The 17938-nt window shown below is 55.1% G+C and overlaps 8 protein-coding genes across 8 annotated transcripts; 5 read left to right on the forward strand and 3 right to left on the reverse strand.

Moving 5' to 3' along the window:
• Positions 1-677: 677 nt before the first annotated feature.
• ROM2 (RHO1 GDP-GTP exchange protein 2) lies at positions 678-4421 on the reverse strand (the record flags this gene model as incomplete). Its single annotated transcript, XM_064802390.1, has 2 exons — positions 678-755; positions 822-4421. The coding sequence occupies 2 exons, from the start codon at positions 4419-4421 to the stop codon at positions 678-680; spliced, it is 3678 nt and encodes a 1225-aa protein (XP_064659751.1).
• A 668-nt stretch (positions 4422-5089) lies between these two features.
• On the forward strand, positions 5090-5874 carry VMA11 (v-type proton ATPase 16 kDa proteolipid subunit 2; the record flags this gene model as incomplete). Its single annotated transcript, XM_064802391.1, has 5 exons — positions 5090-5177; positions 5246-5328; positions 5390-5587; positions 5693-5778; positions 5832-5874. The coding sequence occupies 5 exons, from the start codon at positions 5090-5092 to the stop codon at positions 5872-5874; spliced, it is 498 nt and encodes a 165-aa protein (XP_064659752.1).
• A 270-nt stretch (positions 5875-6144) lies between these two features.
• Positions 6145-8036, reverse strand: LTR77_005143 (uncharacterized protein; the record flags this gene model as incomplete). The annotated part of the gene is made up of 2 exons (XM_064802392.1): positions 6145-6831; positions 6924-8036. The coding sequence occupies 2 exons, from the start codon at positions 8034-8036 to the stop codon at positions 6145-6147; spliced, it is 1800 nt and encodes a 599-aa protein (XP_064659753.1).
• Positions 8037-9492: 1456 nt separating this feature from the next.
• Positions 9493-10689, forward strand: LTR77_005144 (uncharacterized protein; the record flags this gene model as incomplete). Its single annotated transcript, XM_064802393.1, has 1 exon — positions 9493-10689. One exon carries the CDS (start codon positions 9493-9495, stop codon positions 10687-10689), a length of 1197 nt encoding a protein of 398 aa, XP_064659754.1.
• A 297-nt stretch (positions 10690-10986) lies between these two features.
• On the forward strand, positions 10987-12573 carry LTR77_005145 (uncharacterized protein; the record flags this gene model as incomplete). Its single annotated transcript, XM_064802394.1, has 3 exons — positions 10987-11342; positions 11587-12142; positions 12208-12573. 3 exons carry the CDS (start codon positions 10987-10989, stop codon positions 12571-12573), a joined length of 1278 nt encoding a protein of 425 aa, XP_064659755.1.
• Positions 12574-13142: 569 nt separating this feature from the next.
• Positions 13143-14429, forward strand: PKA4 (cytochrome c oxidase subunit 1; the record flags this gene model as incomplete). The annotated part of the gene is made up of 3 exons (XM_064802395.1): positions 13143-13830; positions 13882-14330; positions 14388-14429. 3 exons carry the CDS (start codon positions 13143-13145, stop codon positions 14427-14429), a joined length of 1179 nt encoding a protein of 392 aa, XP_064659756.1.
• A 908-nt stretch (positions 14430-15337) lies between these two features.
• LTR77_005147 (uncharacterized protein) lies at positions 15338-16879 on the forward strand (the record flags this gene model as incomplete). The annotated part of the gene is made up of 2 exons (XM_064802396.1): positions 15338-16709; positions 16761-16879. 2 exons carry the CDS (start codon positions 15338-15340, stop codon positions 16877-16879), a joined length of 1491 nt encoding a protein of 496 aa, XP_064659757.1.
• Positions 16880-17168: 289 nt separating this feature from the next.
• LTR77_005148 (uncharacterized protein) lies at positions 17169-17735 on the reverse strand (the record flags this gene model as incomplete). Its single annotated transcript, XM_064802397.1, has 1 exon — positions 17169-17735. The coding sequence occupies one exon, from the start codon at positions 17733-17735 to the stop codon at positions 17169-17171; it is 567 nt and encodes a 188-aa protein (XP_064659758.1).
• Between the last annotated feature and the right edge of the window lie 203 nt (positions 17736-17938).

The raw sequence follows: 17938 nt of genomic DNA on the forward strand, positions 1-17938 counted from the left end.
GTGACGGTGTGGGCCGTGTGGCGATTCATCACTGGTGCAGGTCAGCGCCAGAGGCCCGGAGAACAGAGACACTCAGCGGATGCGAACACTCACAGGCAGATAGCACAGTCGTGATGTATCTACGACACTGCATGAACGACCACACTCCACATCCACGTCATGAGTACAACCATACATCAACAAGTAACAATACAGCATCTTTTTCAAAAAGTGGACCTTCACCCGACCTCCCATCGCATATGCACTGCCTGCCTCAGATGCGAAATCAGATCTGTCGTTTCATCTTCATGTCCTGCTGTTCCCCCGTCTCTTGACCTTGAGCGCCCTCGCTGCGCCTTCATCCCCTGTAATACCTTTCCATTGAGTTCCACCCAGCGACCGTCAATCCGTGATCGGCCTTCCGTGCAGCGCAGCGCCGTGCCGTGACGAGTGGAAGCCGTCGAGATGCGCAGCCTGGGGACCCTCGAAGCCATCGACTGGCGAGTCGCGGGTCTGCACTCATCAGAGAGGACGCCGTTGACGGCGTAGGAGGTATCGGGAGCTGCTGACCGGCATGGCTCATCAGGCGACACGACTGGCCTGCCGCGGCCCAGAACTGCGCAATAGAGCCTCAGTAGGAACACGTCCGCCCTCTTCATGAAATATGCCGCCTATGCCACCTCTTCAAATCATCCTCATCACACAACTCCCTTCCCCCAGAAATCCAAACTAGCAATCACATCCTCCCCCATCTCATCCTCATACGCAAAAAGTATCTGCCCAATAATCAGCACACCACTCTTCACCCCTCCCCCATCAAAATCAGTCTTGGGACAACTCACCTCCCTAGTACTCTGATGCAAAAACCGCACCCCCTTCGCCGTCTGAATACACACCAACCCGCCGGTATCACTGCCCCGAATCTCAATAAACTCCGGCTCAAAAGCCAAGATATACCTCTCCCCCCACGTCGCGAAAGCCTGCGGCGACCCCTCCCACAAAATCTTCCAGTCCCCGCGTGCGCGCCAGCCGTTCTTGTTGACGTAGAAGGAGAAGTCGTTGTAGCAGAGTAGGAACTCGGAGGTATTGCGCTCGATGTAGATGGGTTTCACGTTCTCTCTCCTGGCGACGAAGTCGAGGGACGTGTCGGCTTGGTCGAGCAGGGATTGCGTTTCGAGTGTTTCGAGGGAGACGATTTCGAAGCCCTTGGCGCCGCCGACGCAGAGTTTAGAGCGCAGGAAGTGGATGCTGTTGGATTCCATGGGGATGTAGAATTCCTTGTACGGTTTCAGCACCTCCTGGCCCGAGGCGAGCATGCGCGCGAAACCGCCTTTCTTCTTGCCGACGCGTTGGGCTTCCATGGGCTCGAAGACTTTGACCGTTGAGCTGAGGGAGGAGGATTTGACGCAGCAGACGAGCGTTTGCCCGTTGCAGGTGCCGGCGTTGATGTAGTTGGCGTGGCAGATGCGGCGGCCGCGCTTGGCGGGGCCGGCGACGCTTTCGTCCGGGTCGAGGGCTTCGAGGGGGAAGGTGTAGACGGCTTTGTCGGCAAGGACCACGAGGATGGCGTGTTGTTCGAGCACTTCGAGCTGGGCGACGAGTTTGGTCTCGAGCATGCGTCTGGGCCGAGAAGAAGCGTCTTTTGGTCTGCTTTCGCACACGTACACGCCGTCATCGGTGCCGACGACGAGTTTGCGACCGCCGTCGATGGGGCGGCAGCAGTTGATGCGGCGGCTGGCGTTGAAGTATCCTTCGTTGAGCTTCGACATGGTGAAGATCTTGTGGCGTTCAGACAGTTTGTCCTTTTGGGTCTGAATATGCTCCATCCACTTCTCGCGCTGAATAGGGCTGGTGCAGTAGAGCGTCAATTCGTAGCCGGCGCGGCCGAGACCTTTGAAGGTGATGGGGTAGCCTTGCTCGCCAGCAGGCCGGTTTGCAGTGACGGTCCTACCAACTCCAGGAATCATGCTAGAAGAAGGGCGCTTGCTGATCCCCAGCTTCGGCAGCACCATATCCATCTCCTTGATCTGCAGCAGTTCCAGAGGGATGGGCTTGCGGTATACCTTCATTTCTTCGCGTTTGTTGACCGTCTTGACCCTCACAAGCAGCACAGCATGATCGAACAGGTAGGCCGTGATGTCTGCCACATCATTCGTCGGCGCTTTCTTCAAGTTACTCTTGAAGATCAACTGCCGTGCCTCCTCGGTCAATTTGAGATCCATGTGCGGTATCTGGCCCCATTTGAGCTGCGCATTCAGACTCATAAGGTTGAAGTGGTTCTCTGCCTTGCCAGACTCCTCGTTGACCCGCCCCAGCGTCTCTCGAATCGCCACGATCGCCTTCGGAATATCATGCTTATCCGGATTATCCTCCGCAGTATTCTTCAGCACATTCTCCAGCAACAGCGGATATCTCGCCAAACGCGTGGTAGGCTTCGTCAGATACCCGTTCAGCTCCAGCTTCCGCGACTCCTTCAGCCGCTCAGTCTCATCCACAAACCGCGCGAAAGCTGGGTTCGAGCTCTTCTCCTTCTCGAACTCGAATTTACCAAACAGCTGGTTCGCACCGTACTTGATGAACGGGCTGAACTGCGTCACGTACTCCAGGAAGACGTCGCCGATGTTTCTAACAACGGGATTCTGCTGCTGTCGTCGTGTCAGGGCGCCAGCCATGCGGGAGTTCACACTATGCACCTCCTGGCAGTTTGAGAATACCGTCCGGATAAACTTCTCTCGACGGTGCTCGGGGATGGGCGAGATGTCTGGCGTGCGTAACGGCTTGATCCAGAAGTCACGCAGGTACTCCAGGTCCTTGACGAAGTCACGCTCGGTATACATCAATTCAGAGATGATCTCCTGCCTCTTCTTCTCTTGCTCGTTCACGCTGTCAGAAACCTCCTTCGAGACGGTGTTGATCCAGAGTTTCTGCTCGTTCTCCACCTCATCGTGCAAGCTGGATCTCGACGTCTCCCTCTTCAGGCCAGGCGTGATGCGCATGTTCAGGCGTTGCTGCTGCTCCAGTCTCCGCGGGCATGCGATCGAGTAGCACAAATTGTCGCGACTGCACGTTGGCGAATAGCACTCCGTAAGAAGTGTGAAGACGCCATTGACCTCCGGCGGCTCCTCACTCTGCGAACCACCGCTCAACGTCTCCTTGAACTCGTATATCTCGTTCGGCGAGTCGCGCAAGCGATGTGCGTACGCGACCTCGTGGAAGAACTTCTGCGCGTCCAATGACCGTCCTAACAGCAAAGCCAGGTTGCGGTCCGACGTGCGGATGATATATGCGATCAAATCGACTGCCTCATAACCGCTGAAAGCGTTCTTGTATACCAAGCTATCCTTCTCTTTCTCCGAAACAGCTATTCGATCCCGGAACGCGGATGCCACATGCGACAGCATCGCGCCGTAGACGAGTGAAGGTCGCTGTTGCGCGACCATGGTACTAGTGGTCGAGTTGACCTGGCTGTTCGACCTCGTGGTGCCGACAGGTGTGCCTTTCGATGGTGGGCCTTCCAATGTCGGCGACATCACCGTCGATGCCATGGACATGGTCCGGGAATCTTGACTGCCTACGCTGGGCATACGTCCTCCGGGCGTGGCACCATTTGGCATTCTGTGATAACCATTCGTCATCGTGCTTTCAGTCGCATTGCTGTCAGAAGATTCTCGCTTCTGCCTCGGCACCACTCTGCCAGCCATGGTCTGGCCATAGTCTTGATCCCGTGAATAGGAGGACATCGACATTGTGCGCTCATCGCCCGTCCTCTCCGGCACCACTCTGCCTTGTGCAGTCGTTCGCGCCAAGTGATTCATGTACGGCTGCTGTCGAAATGCGGAAGCAGGTGAAACGCCGTACTGTGCACCTGGTGGATGCGGCGGCTGATATACTGGTCGAGAGTGTGAGGCGAGCGATTGCGTCCTGAATCCATCTGTGTTCATTGCAGGCCCGGGAGGTCCGCCGGGAGGATATGGTCTTTGAGAGAAAGACCTCGGGTACTGGCCTGGTGGCGGAGGCCCACGAGAGTCCAGTCTCTGCGGCTGCCCGTAAGGCACTCTATCCGGCCTGATCGGCTGTGGCATATTCGGTGCTGGAGGTCGTCGTTGCGGAGAGTTGCCATTCATGTATGGCTGCTGCGGTGGTGGTCCGTTGGGCGGCCCGCCCTGCATGTTCGACGGCGAATAGCCATTAGCCATCTGCCCCGGCCGCACAGGAGGAGCGCGCGGCATATACCCGCCGCCGCTGGTCATGCTGGACATGGTCGCCGCTCGGTCGGGGGGTGGTTGGGGAGTGGCGCTGCTCATAGTCGCACTCCGTCCTTGTCCCGGCGCTCCGCCGAAGATGTTGTTGAAGGCGTCTTCGCGTTGGGCGGACGAGGCCGGGCCGAATTGGCGTGGGACTCGGCCATAGTTGCGACCCTGCTGGTCTTCGTATTGAGCCATACTCTTCGCGCTACTCAACTGCTACGCCCAGCGGCAACGCTCAATTCTGCTTCTGCTCTTCTGGCACGGAGTCCCCAAGACATCCGGCCCTCTCGCGTGGGCTGCACCCGCTGGTCTGCACTGGCGGGTCCTAATCTGGCGGATCCTTGTCGATATCTGGGTTGGTGGAAAGAAGTGAACGTTGTCGGCTCGCTTGGATAGATCTCACTCGGCCCCCGTTGTTGAATGGGCCGAAATGTGGTGTAAAGGTCTCAAGGGCGACAGCGGTGTGTGGGGAGGGTGTGGTATAGGTAAATGGAGTCGGGGGTGTCGGCGGTCGACGAGAAACACGATGCGAGGTCTGTCCCGGCGGAACCAGATCTCGTGCCAAGCCTCGTCTCGGGTGTTTCGACACGCACTTCACGTCGTTGATCGCAAGTAGTAGTCGAGAGGAACAGCTGCTTCTACGTACTTTTACACTGCTCGATACGTCGTGTAACCCTCTTCAACGAACCTCACTGAATCGATCTTCGGGCTGGTGTCACACTCCAAGCTCGTCGAAGCACGTGCAGCGCCAACGCCGATCCGTGCAGGGAGACTACATCACTTCACCTCTCCCACAGCACCAGGCAGATACTCATCACCGCAACGCCCTCCACCCCCTTTCGCCAACGACACTATCCTCCAACATGGCGGACGCCCAATTCGATGATTTAACCCCCAAATTCGCGCCCTTCCTGGGCATGGGCGGCGTCGCCTTCGCCATGATCTTCGGCTGTACATACCCCCTCTCCAGCATCCAGCCCAATACGAATACACATACTGACGGCGCTTCGTGTATACAGGCGTAGGCGCTGCCTACGGCACAGCGAAATCCGGCATCGGCATTGCAGGCGTCGGTACCTTTCGCTCAGACCTTATCATGAAGGTACTCCACCTCTACCACCCCACGCCCGACAGCGCATTCACTAACGTGCTTTCTATCACAGTCCCTCATCCCCGTAGTAATGTCCGGAATTATCGCCGTCTACGCCCTCGTCGTCGCCGTCCTCATCGCCGGCAACATGAAGCCTCCGAGCCAAAACTCCTACAGCCTGTTCCAGGGCTTCTTACATCTGGCGTGTGGGTTGAGCGTGGGATTGACGGGACTGGCGGCTGGGTATGCGATTGGGAAGGTTGGGGATACGGTACGTTTACACCGACGATGGAGAGGAGACGGGTTGGGATGAAGCGGGGTGCGGTGGATGATGGGCGAAGAAGGATAAGAGTGCTGACAATGGTGTGTTCTACAGGGCGTGAGGAGCTATATGCAACAATCCAGGATCTTCGTGGGCATGGTGCTGATACTGATTTTCGGCGAGGTGTTGGGGTTGTACGGGTAAGTGGCACAAATCCTCTGGCTCGGTATAGACGAAGCTGACGAGGTCGCAGATTGATCGTGGCCCTCATCTTGAACACGAGATCATCTGGCTAAAGTACCGAAGCAATGTTAAGTCGTTGGCAGGAGATACTGGTCATGTGTGCAAAGATATGCAAGCAGTGTACATTATATGGCATAGCGACGGTGGTTGGGTCGTATCGTGAATACTTGTCCTCCAACTATCACGATTCATAAGTTTTGGCCGTTTACATTTCTGGTAGAGAGTATCACAAGCCGAGCCGTTCATTCGCCGTTGCAGAGTTTATACCGGCGTGCACCGTCGATGGAGCCAAAGGACGAAGAGCAATACGGCCTCCTTGGAGGTCAGATGGTGGCTGAGCGGCCAAGATCGATTGGCCTCGCGGCGCACTTCAAACACCCCTGGTTCTCAACTCTGGTGCGTCGCAGCGCAGCTTCGCCCACACGCATGTCCTCGTCTGCCGGTGCTGCGACGGAGTTCCCATCGGCCTCGTCCTGTCCATGGCTGTGAGTTTCGAAATCGACTGACTCCTGGTCCATTTGTGAGGCTTTGTCTTTGCAAAATGCCATTAACGAGATCTGTGACTCGTCAGTGGACGGTGCTGCGTCCTCCGTGAGACGTGCCCCCAGCTCCTCCGCTAACGTGACAATGCTCGGGAGGCAGTCGACGTGAGCATAGGAGGTCTTCGAAGACTTGAGTTGAGCGAACTGTGGTCGGGTCCTGAGCATGATAGAGTATTCGAGGTCCAGTGCGATTGTGTGGAATTCCGGCCAGACCTCGTGAAGACGAGGGACATCCGCGTCGGGCGAGAGATCCACTCCGTTCAGGTATCCTACGAAGACGATCTCGCGCGCTCCGTCCCGAAATGCTCGGGGGCTGGTGAGGAAGTCGTACGGCCTGCGTGGCCAGCCGCTGTCCGTCTTCGTCCATTTCTTCAGGGTTTCTTTGAGCATCGAGAGACACTTCGCCTCGTCTTTAAAGCGCTCACAGCTCTCGGTGTTGTTGCAGAACCAGTGGTCGAGAATCGTAGTCTATCGACGGCTCGTTCGGTCATGATGGAAAGTAGTTGGAACTCGTCACTACTTGTTGGAAGGCGGTGCCGCGCCAACGTCTGTCGACGTACCTCTCGAGAGAGCCGCATGTCAATCGCGGTGATCAAAATTGCTATGAACCGTTGGCACTTTTTCTCCATCTCAGATATCTCTGATCGGTCGAGCTGCTGTGCCGGCCACCCTTCTTCACTATGCAGATGAGATCCGAGCGAGTGGTTCTCAGCGCACATGAACGTTTGAATTGCACTATAAGCGCGAAGGGTGTGGTAGGCAAACTCCTCGTCGGTCAAAAGTGCCATGGCTGTCAGTTCTGGTAATTCATCGCTCGCCGGCAAGTCGTAAACACTTCGACGATTCCATAGCCAGTCCGTTAGCGCGACATAGACCGCAGGGAGATACTCATCGCACGGCGTATCTGGAATCGCCATATCATCGATGATCCGAAGAGTCGCCTTGTCAATATGAGTTTGTGGCCAGCTGCTTATATTGGCGCCATGCGTATAGTAGTTTGCGCTGACGTTCGCTTTCGACCTCTCGAAAGTTGTCTTCGTTTTGTCGCGCTCGGCAGTAAACGGCCGCTTGGTCAAAGAACGCCAGATCCGGTATACCTCCTCGAAGCCGGAAGTCACTTCCCTGCGAGGCGAGTGGCGGTGGAGTCTGGTAGCTGAAACACGGTAATCAGGTGTCACGTGCTCGAGGCGGCGGTTCAAGTTGTGGCGGGCATGAATGTAACGTATGGCCCATATTCCGCAGGTTATAGTGATGAACGCCGCAGCTGAGAATTGCAAGGCGAACCAATGGCCTCCAGCTTGCACTGCCTTCGCGACCTCCCCAAGGAGCTTTCGCTTGACGACCGGTGGTCGCTCGAGTCCTGCGGCAATTGTGCTGTTGCAGTAAGCAGAATACAGCTGCTGACTGCGAAGCGAAAGACAGGTGTCCAGTGCATCGTTACCGGCTGTCCAGAACTGGAGTCTCAAGGCAGCAATACCAGAGTAGACTGCCCATGCCAGGCCAACGCTAGCTAGAACGGCCCCTGTTGCTGCTATCATGTTCCCGGTCCAGCCGTGAGGCAAGCGCTCTTTAAGCCCTCGCGACGCAAAGTTCGTCCGAGGAGCGCTTCGTGTGTCCGCATTGCCGCTACCTTGAGGGGAGCCATGCGGAGGCGCCTGGGATTGCGGAGCCATGAGTCAATTCGGGGTGGTGAGACTTCCTGGATGGTGCGGATGTACAGTTGCCAGTGCGGTGTAGAGATGTTGTGTTGTTGGCCGTCTATTGACGCTCAATTCTGAGTTGAGCAGAAGGAACTCCAGAAGACATCATAAGATATATCAAGAGCGTGCAAGGCTGTGCAAGTCACTACCCCATCTCTTATGCATGTTTCCGTCCACAATGACAATGCTTGTACAGTTTCGTCGGGTGTAACGTATACAACGTCCCGAGTCACGCTGCGGCTACCGAGTCTTCCAGGTGCCCAAACGAATCGCACCTAGTGCGACTGATCCTGAAGCTTCGGCCCAGCGAGATATGCGGAAGTAGAGCCAGCCAGGTGGTGGATTGTCGGAAATAGGTGAGAGGCAGGGTAGCACTTGTGGCATCCACGATGCCTTGTCCTCCCATCTAGCGGCCAAGAACAAGTGTACATCACAGCCATCATCAGTCCCACTCAAGCTTGCTCATGACTGCATAGTAGACCGCATATTCCGTCCCAAAGACTAGAAACACAGACGCTATGAGACATACCCAGCAGCAGACGCACTTGGCATGTCTCGCTCCGGGAAGCAGTAGGCGCTGAACTCTGCCTGCTGGTGGTGCTACCGGTGATGACGATTGCGCTGCTGTTGCCGTGGGAGTCTCTCTCGTCACGGTTATTGGCCAGGAGATCGTCAGGCCCGGTGTTGCGGATGGTGGCACGAAGAGTGTTGGGTGAGGTGCGTAGGCCGGAGGGAGGTTCTCATCGTGAGGCTGCGGCTCGGTGTAATATGGTATGGAGCTTGGAGTATATTCTGGAGGTTTCTCGTGGTCTTCATCTGTTGTGGCCATTTTTTGAGTGGTGAATGAGCATGTCCACGAACAAGAAGGAAACCGTCTTCAGCATGCTGGAATCAACGACACTCTCGTCTGAACATGTCAAGGAGCTGAGGGGAGGAGGAAGCGCTGGAGGGTACCCTCATCTCCGGTGGGTTAGGCATGTCGTCGCCAATGGCCATCGAGGCATGAGCCATGCCGTCGAAGTACACCGCCACCACCACGCCGACTCGAGTAGTGCATTGGCCACCTCCATCTCTTAACTTTCATCTTCATCTCGTGTCTTGAGCATGATTTTCGGAAATACCACGGTTGTAAGTCTGTTCTTGTTCGATGATGACATCCGTCAGGAATGTGATGTGGGACTCCTCAAGACGCAGCTGCGCATCGTGGCTGCGTGGCGGCCGAACCCGAGCATGCATACCAGCGAGGGCAGTAAAAAGCATCGCAGGGCGTGAGCTCGAATATGTCAGCAAGCCACGATTCTGATGAACAATACACATGTTGTGGGCAGGGCGCTTGGAAAGGGGAGTCTATAAGTACAAGAACACAATGCAAACCAGCTGCTGACATTCAGCATTCCTCCAACTCGATCACGCATCAACCGCAGCGACGATGAAGGCACTTGTTCTCGACGCAGAAGCTCGCACAGCAAACCTTCAGGACGTATTAAAACCATCACCAGCTGAAGGCCAGATCCTGGTTGAAGTGCAGGCCATATCGCTCAACCCAATTGATCCACTCTATGTTGCGAACCCACTTGGCAGTACTGGTCGAACGGTGGGGAGTGACTTTGCCGGAACAGTGTCAGCACTCGGTTGCAATGTCCCGTCATCAAGCAATCTGGAAGTCGGGGATCGAGTCGCTGGCTTCCTGCAAGGCGCCTGCAGCGTCAATGAGAGACCTGGCGCTTTCGCGGAGTACCTTGTCATCGATTGGGACCTGGTTTTCAAGATTCCAGACAGCGTCTCAACCGAAGAGGCTTCCGGAGTCAGTCTTGTGGCCTTGACGGCCGCTCAGGGGCTCTACTATCGTCTTGGATTAGAGGCGCCCTTTGCGTGGGACAAGAAAAATATGTTAGCTGAGCACCCGGAATTGGAACCCCATCACACGGAGTATGCAGACAAGTCGAAGCCCATCAACGTCTTCATCTACAGCGCCTCCACCGCTGTAGGCCTTTATGGAGCCCAACTGGCCAGATTGAGCGCCAAAGCCAGCGGCTGGACGATCAAGCTCTTTGGCGCGGCAAGCAAGGCAAGATGGGACATGCTGAAGGCTGAGCCGTACAGTTACGATCAACTTGTCGACTACCGGGACTCAGATTGGTCAGAGCAGATCATCAATCTCTCGAAAGGCGCAAGGATGGATTATGTCTACGACTGCATCTCCGAAGACAGCACAGTCGAGCAAGCAGCCTCCACCCTAGCCAGCAACGGCAAGATGGCCATCGTCCGCTCCCGAGACGCTGGCGCATGGACTTCAGGGCCACTGCCAGTCGAGCCGATGTACGGCGCGGTATGGGAGGGCTTAGGTGCAGATGTCCACTACGGGCTTGGTTCAAACCGAGCGCCAGTGCTGCGGTCACCTGCAGCGCGAGCTTTCGCGGTCGAGTTCTATAAGTGGGTGAGCCAAGCCCTCGGGTCCAAACTGAGGCATGTGCCGATCCGTGTGATGCCCGGTGGTTTGGAGAGAGTTACTGCAGATGGGCTCGTGCTGCTGGGTGCTGGGACCATGGAGGACAGGGAGCACAAGCGGACGGAGGAGTATATGAAGCCGGTCAGTGCGGAGAAGTTGGTGTATCGATTTGTATGAATATTAGCATGCGGAAAACGTCGCGAATGATGCCGCACTTACTTTCGGTATTTTGGTCTCCTTAATCGGTGCAAGAAGGCAGCTATCTCGCAGGTCACAAACCGCAACTTCCAAAAGCGGCCGCACGAGGCCGAAATATCGACGAAAGCTCGGGGGCCCTTTCGCGCACATTTCACTGTGCGGCTGCGGACTATGCTGCAACATGACAGCCCTGCCAGAAGAGATAGAACTCGGCTCCCGACCCTTTTCGACATATCTGGCCGCTTTTTTTACCGCCCTCGAGTTTACATGGCCACGATGTATTATACACAGCTTTCGGTCCTCATCGGCTTCCTTGCTGTAGCAGTCGGTATTTTTGCTGCATCAGAGGCTGACGGAGCTGCCAACAACAGCTCGCACTCCCTGCTGCCGAACATCAAAGCGCACTACGGCTTTTCTCCCAATCCTTTCATTCTCGATGTCGATCCAGACTTAATCGCATGGAACAAGATTCGCGCAGCCCATGCTCGAGCTCCAGTCGCTGTAAAAGGACTCGCACCAATTGCCCCTGGACTGAACGAAGATAGGCCAGCTTTGTCAATGTGGAGAGCAGTTAGGAGCCACTGGAGGAATGACTATGACTGGGAAGCCGTGCAGAGATCCGTCAGTAACCGGTACGCGTGCTTTCTTCGGACGAAGAGCCGAAGTATAAAGCTGACAGACCGTGGTAAGACTGAAGCAATATACCACAACGGTCCGCACTGCCAGTCACAGTGAGCCTGTGCCGCTGCATTTCGTCCACCACCGGTCTGAACGAGAAGATGCTGTTCCGTTGCTTTCCGTGCATGGCTGGCCAGGTAAGCATGATCAGAAATCTTTCTCCTGAACTGAATGGAACCAAACCGTTGGCTCTCGCAGTTGTCAGGGTCCTTCCTTGAGGTCGAACATCATTGAGCGCCTCACGAATCCGCCAAATGCTTCGGTTCCGGCTTTCCACGTCGTCGCACCTTCAATTCCTAGTTCCGGCTTCTCTCCTGCTCCCACTAAAACTGGACTTGGCCCAATTACTGCTGCCGGCGCTTTCAACGAGCTTATGCACCAGTTGGGGTACCGCCAGTACGTCTCTCAAGGAGACAAAATCGGCGCCTGGATCATCCGATATCAAGCCTCGCTACATCCTGGCAGCGTGGTCTCCCTCCATACCAATATCTGGGTTGCTGCACCCAACGCAACCGACTTAAAGAGATACGAAGCGAATGAGACTACCGCAGATGAGAGGACCTACATTAAGGACCTCGAAGAATATATCGAGACGAGGAGTGGATACCGCATCGAGCAGGAAAGGCAACCTTTGAGCTTGGCTTATGCGATCACCGACTCACCCCTGGGCTTCGCGATGTGGATATACGACCTCATGGCCGCACTGATCGATTCTGAGATTACTCGGTGGAAGCCTGGACAAATTATCACCTGGGTAGGTACCAGTTTTTGGGACCAGCCTCGAGGCACTGCTGACTCTGTGTCCCGGCGTGATCACAGTCAATGATGCACCTGATCCAAGGACCTCACGGAGGGCTTCGCATGTATAAGGAGTTCATAGCCGATGGCGCTTATACGCCGACTGGGTCTGTGGGAAAGATGCCATACGTGGCGACGCCTTGCGCGATCTCGCAGTTCCCGTACGACGTCGGTTTTAGGCTGCCTCTTGAGTGGGCGCAGCGCGAAGGCAACGTCAAGAAGCGTTTCGTCCACCACCACGGAGGTCATTTTGCCGCTTGGGAAGTGCCAGAGCTGCTGGCGGAGGATCTCTGGTCATGGTTTGGTGATGAAGAGCTGTTCGGTACCCAGGTATTCCGCGATCGAGGTGCTAATGAACTGGTGAATCTGAAGGCACTTCAGTACTAGGACATAGCTTGAAGTGTGCTTTAGGACATGGTGGAAGAAGTCAGCTTCGGTGGCCATGCCTCTGGTTGCACACTGAACGGAGATCCCGGTATGATCGGATGCAACGGTTGTCAAGACTTGACCTGGGGCCTTGGTAGAGTACATGTAGGAAGTACTTCCGTAGACAAGTGATTTTCCACACGAGCTTCGAAGAGTTCACCGAGCAAGCTCACCTGGTGATGTCACATTCAACTCCCCCTACGCCTGCTTTTCCCGAGAGCCATTGCTCTGCAGCCCCGCGGTTCATTCCAATCGCATGAACTGTCAACCGCAGCGCTGGCCTTTGCTGGCCTCTGACCGAACACCTGGTTCACCTATCGACGCCTCCCGTGGTTGACAAACACGAGTCCGTCCCAACACGTGCGGCTGACATACGCCGAATAGCGTACCGTGGTTGGGATCGGTTTAGGCCAATCTTCCCGTGTCGTGTACTATTTTGGTAGGGACGAACCGAATGTCACGACATAGTAATCCAAAGACACCATCACCGTACATACTGGGCGAGCGATAGGGAGAGGAGCGCCTTCACAATGGCGCCCGCGATCGTGCAGAACATCTCCTCGCGCCTGCATCGCATGAGCACCGGCGGCGGCGATAAGGATTACAACCCACAACGCGAAGACGAGAAGGCCAAGCTCGCAGAGTGGGAGGCGGAGAAGAGAACACTTGAGCCCAGCGAAGTCGCCCAAAACCCTGGCCAGAAACCTGTCGGCCACTCCTCGAAATATCTACGCAAAGAAGACTTCGATCTGGTCAAGACGCTGGGTACTGGCACATTCGCGCGAGTCTGGCTGGTGAAGATCGCGAACCGGAAAAAGGAAGACAACAACAAGGTCTTTGCGCTGAAGATATTACGGAAGGTCGACGTGATACGGTTGAAGCAGGTCGAGCATGTGCGCAATGAGCGAAACGTGCTGGCGGCTGTCGCAGGACACCCGTTCATTACGACGATGGTTGCGAGCTTCCAGGATAACGACACCCTGTACATGCTTCTCGACTACTGCCCTGGTGGCGAGGTCTTCTCTTACCTACGACGAGCGCGACGATTCAACGAAGCTACATCACAGTTTTACGCGGCGGAGATAGTGTTAATACTGGAGTTCCTACACGACAGGCAAGGAGTGGCCTACCGAGACATGAAACCTGAGAATATCCTTATTGACGCTCAGGGGCATCTCAAACTTGTCGACTTTGGCTTTGCGAAGAAGGTGGATAACAGTGAGTTCGAAAATACAACACGTCCTTATTGCAGTGCTGACGATTGAGTAGGAGAGACATACACTCTCTGCGGCACTCCCGAATACCTCGCGCCCGAAGTCATTCGCAACACCGGCCACGGCACCGCAGTAGACTGGTGGGCCTTCGGCATCCTCATATACGAATTCCTGGTCGGCCAGCCGCCCTTTTGGGACCAGAACCCAATGAAGATCTACGAACAGATTGTCGAAGGCAAAGTACGATACCCTTCAGCTATGTCTGAAGACGCTCGCGACATCATCGGCGGGCTTTGCACAGTAGACGTCAGCAAGCGGCTAGGAAATGTGAAGGGCGGATCGGCGACGGTGAAGGCGCATCCGTGGTTCAAGAACATTGACTGGGATGCTGTGTATCACCGGAAGATGCAAGGGCCGATCGTGCCGCATCTTAAGAGCGCGGACGACACGAGGAATTTTGATGAGTATGATGCTGAGCCGGTGCATCGCGACCCTTATACGAAGGTATGCCTTTCCAAACACACATCTTGCTCAAGGACAATGCTGATAGTCATGTGCCAGGAACTTCAAGAGAAGTATGACAAGAGCTTCGCGGACTTCTAGTCCTTCGCTCGGAACGACCCATATCGCACAAGGATGTTGGCACTTCTTGGACCAGTTGGTGATACCACTGCATGATTCGGATGTATGGCGTTCAGCGTTCTACTGCCTGATGGCTCTCAGCAGCAGTGTCCTGGCGGTTGGCGATTGTTTGCACGATGCTTGACGGCTTTACGAAGTCTAGATGAGGACCCTCTTGGAATGTGATACCTCTGTATTCAACCACGATGCATCGCATCACTTCAACGCAGACCTCCTACCACATGCAGCCCTCTTCTTTGACCAGTTCCATGCCTTCCCCTTCGGGAATGCCACTTGCCGGAGATAACCTTCAGACACCGACGACAAGATTCGTCCCCGCAAACTGTAGATCTCCACATCTCCGAGGTCGTGGCATTGGGTCGGATCGGCAGCTTCGAACTCACCTCCACCCCATCTCGTCTTCGTAAAGACTGTCAGTATTGTTATTCACCGATGAAGGCCGTACTCGAGGATGCTGCTACGGGCTTTGGGTAGCAGTAGAGTATGCTCGGCTTTGGGACAGGTACTATGGCGGCGGGGTCTGCTCACGAGGAGTTATGACATTGGGCCTTCTGAGGTATGGGCATGCAGATATTGAGTATGTAGGATCGAATGGGACAGCTAACCGCTTGTTTAGCCACCTCTTTCCGAGCTCACGGTACCGCAGCACTTCGCCGGTGTGGTGTCGCAACACGGCGATCGAACAGCGTACGATATACCCTCCATGGTGGAGATGGTTTCAACTGACAAGCTGAAGCGTGATCGCCCGGTACCAACGGCAGCAAGTAACATACGATGAGCTCGACAAGAAAAGCAATGCGCTCGCGCGAGGTTTACAAGGGATTGGGGTGAAGAAGGGTGATCGAGTCGCAGTGTCATTGGGCAACAACATGGAATTTGCAGTTACAACATATGCTTTGTTTAAGCTTGGAGCTATTTTGAATCCGCTCAACCCTTCGTTTAATACGAAGCAAGTGGTTGCAGCGCTGAATCATTTGGAGACGAGTCACTTGATTATTGGAGCAGAGACGAATCTGTCGCGGAAGCCGCCGAGGTCGAATGTTGAGATGCTTACGCATATTGCTCCGGACATCCAAGGCAGAGGCAAGTTGCAGTCGGATTTGGTATCTTCTCTGCAGCATATCGTGTTGGTCGACAACGCGGAAGGCCGGATCAATACGCAGGACTTGCGTGCCACCGTTCCTTACGAGGCTGTGCAGAAGGACAGCGAGCAGACTCTCCCGGATCAGAACCTTCACAAGGACGACGTGGTCAATATACAGTTTACCAGCGGTACAACGTCGTCGCCGAAGGCGGCTTGTCTGTCACATCGATCGATCCTGAACAACGGCATACAAATTGGCGACCGAATGCTACTGACACCAGAAGACGTCGTCTGCTGTCCACCTCCGCTCTTCCACTGCTTCGGCTGCATCCTTGGATATATGGCAACCGCAACTCACGGTTCGGCGATCCTCTTTCCGACCGAAGCATTTGACCCACTGGCTTCGCTCAAGGCAGTGCAGGAATACAAAGCCAGCGCACTGTATGGTGTTGCGACCATGTTCTTGGCAGAGCTGGAGCTGTTGAAGAACGGCACTGTACCTTATGAAGGCTTCGAACATCTTCGCACTGGTATCGCGGCCGGTAGTTCCGTACCTTCCGAGCTTATGCGAAAGCTTCACAAGATTCTGAATCTGACGGAGCTCACCATCTGCTACGGCATGACCGAGACCAGTCCCGTCAGCATCATGACTCGCACCGATGACCCTCTCGACAAACGGACAGACACTGTCGGTAGACTACAGCCGCACGTCGAGGCAAAGGTTGTTGAGCCCGGCGACCCCAGCAAGATTCTAGCCATCGGCGAGCGAGGCGAGCTCGCAGTCTCCGGATATTTACTGATGAAGAAATACTGGGGCGATCCTGAGAAGACTGCCGAAGTCATGGTGCCGGACCAAGACGACCCGAGCAAGCTGTGGATGCTTACCGGTGACGAAGCAAGTATGGACGAAGAGGGCTACGTGGCGATCACAGGGCGGATCAAAGACCTCATTATCCGTGGAGGGGAGAACATTTCACCGCTTGAGATCGAAAGCTGTCTTCTCTCACATGATGATATTCTGGAGGCCAGTGTTGTCGGCGTGCCTGATGAGCGGTACGGCGAGGTGGTGTCGTCGTTTGTTAGGAAAAGGCAGGGTTCGGCGTTGACGGCGGATGAGATACGGAGTTGGGTGAGGGAGAAGTTGAGTGGTCATCTAGGTGAGGTTCAGTGATCTGTGATATGTAGAGTGGAGGCTGACAGATCGGCAGTACCGAAATATGTGTTCTGGGTCGACGACTATCCCAAAACGGCTTCTGGGAAGATTCAGAAGTTCAAGTTGAGGGAGAATAGTGTACAGCTGCTTAGAGATGGAAAAGGCTTGGAATAGCTGTAAGTTTTGGACGCTACTCATGTCAGATCGTACCAACACAGTGCGAATTCCTTTGCCAACGATTGCTTGCAGCTCCCCTTGCCATCAGCCAGTCAGCCAACTGCTCTCAGCAGACTCATCCTCGCAGCCGCACTGACAATGCATTTTCATCGCCTACTGCGGACCCTGAACTCTCGCTATCTCTGGAACGTACGAGTTCTAGTCGTGATGCGCTCCCCAGTGCCTCATTGTCAGTAGCCAGCGGATCCTCGTATGCTTGATAACCGGTCTTGGTAGGGCCCAGGGGTCAGGGTACATATGGTCGAGGCCTACGCCCAGGGTGACCCATCCTATGGATTCCATCGCAGAACTTTTCCATGTCCAGCTTCACCAAGCCTCTCTTCACCCTTTCGATGACCGACACCCACTCATGTGCTGCGAACCCTGGAGTCCGCGCTTTGAGCCTGTTTGACCTACTGAACAAAGCTTTCGATACATCAGACTCATGCATTTGAGCAATGAGGTCCATATTCCCGTTGGACCAGAATTCTTGCTTCGTGGTGGACTGTTCATCAAGTCGCATGAGACAGGTCGCAGCGACATCCATGACTCCGTTCTTGATTCTGAGCTTGAGGCAGAGGCACATCTCACTGTTGCCACCGTGAGACACCGTTAGGACAAGGGTGATCTCTTCCAAGTGGTTAATGTTATCGCCGATGACCTTGAACCAGTCAAATAGCGATTCTGGAATGCGAGGTGCTTGCGGGAAGTCTTTTCCTAACTGCCCATAGATAGTGAAGGTACCAGTGGCGTAGAGGAGAGGCAGAGCCTCCTTCCGAATCTCACGGCAGGTGCGGGTGATCGCTGGCTGCATTCTGTTGAAAATCGTGCTGCTCGGTGGTCCTGGAATGTCGTACTGACCCGGCTTCTTCTTGCGGGTTGGCTCATCTTGAGGTTGACAAGCGAGCGTCCAGAATGTGGTTGCGTAGTTCGGCGGGCAGCTTCAGGAGATGGCATGGCAGCTTTGGTGGTCGCGGTCGTGGAGGCATGGTTGGGGGCCGCCGCAGTCTTTTGCTT

Source organism: Saxophila tyrrhenica (assembly GCF_035928015.1).
Source record: "Saxophila tyrrhenica strain CCFEE 5935 chromosome Unknown scaffold_7, whole genome shotgun sequence".
NCBI lineage: Eukaryota > Fungi > Ascomycota > Dothideomycetes > Mycosphaerellales > Extremaceae > Saxophila > Saxophila tyrrhenica.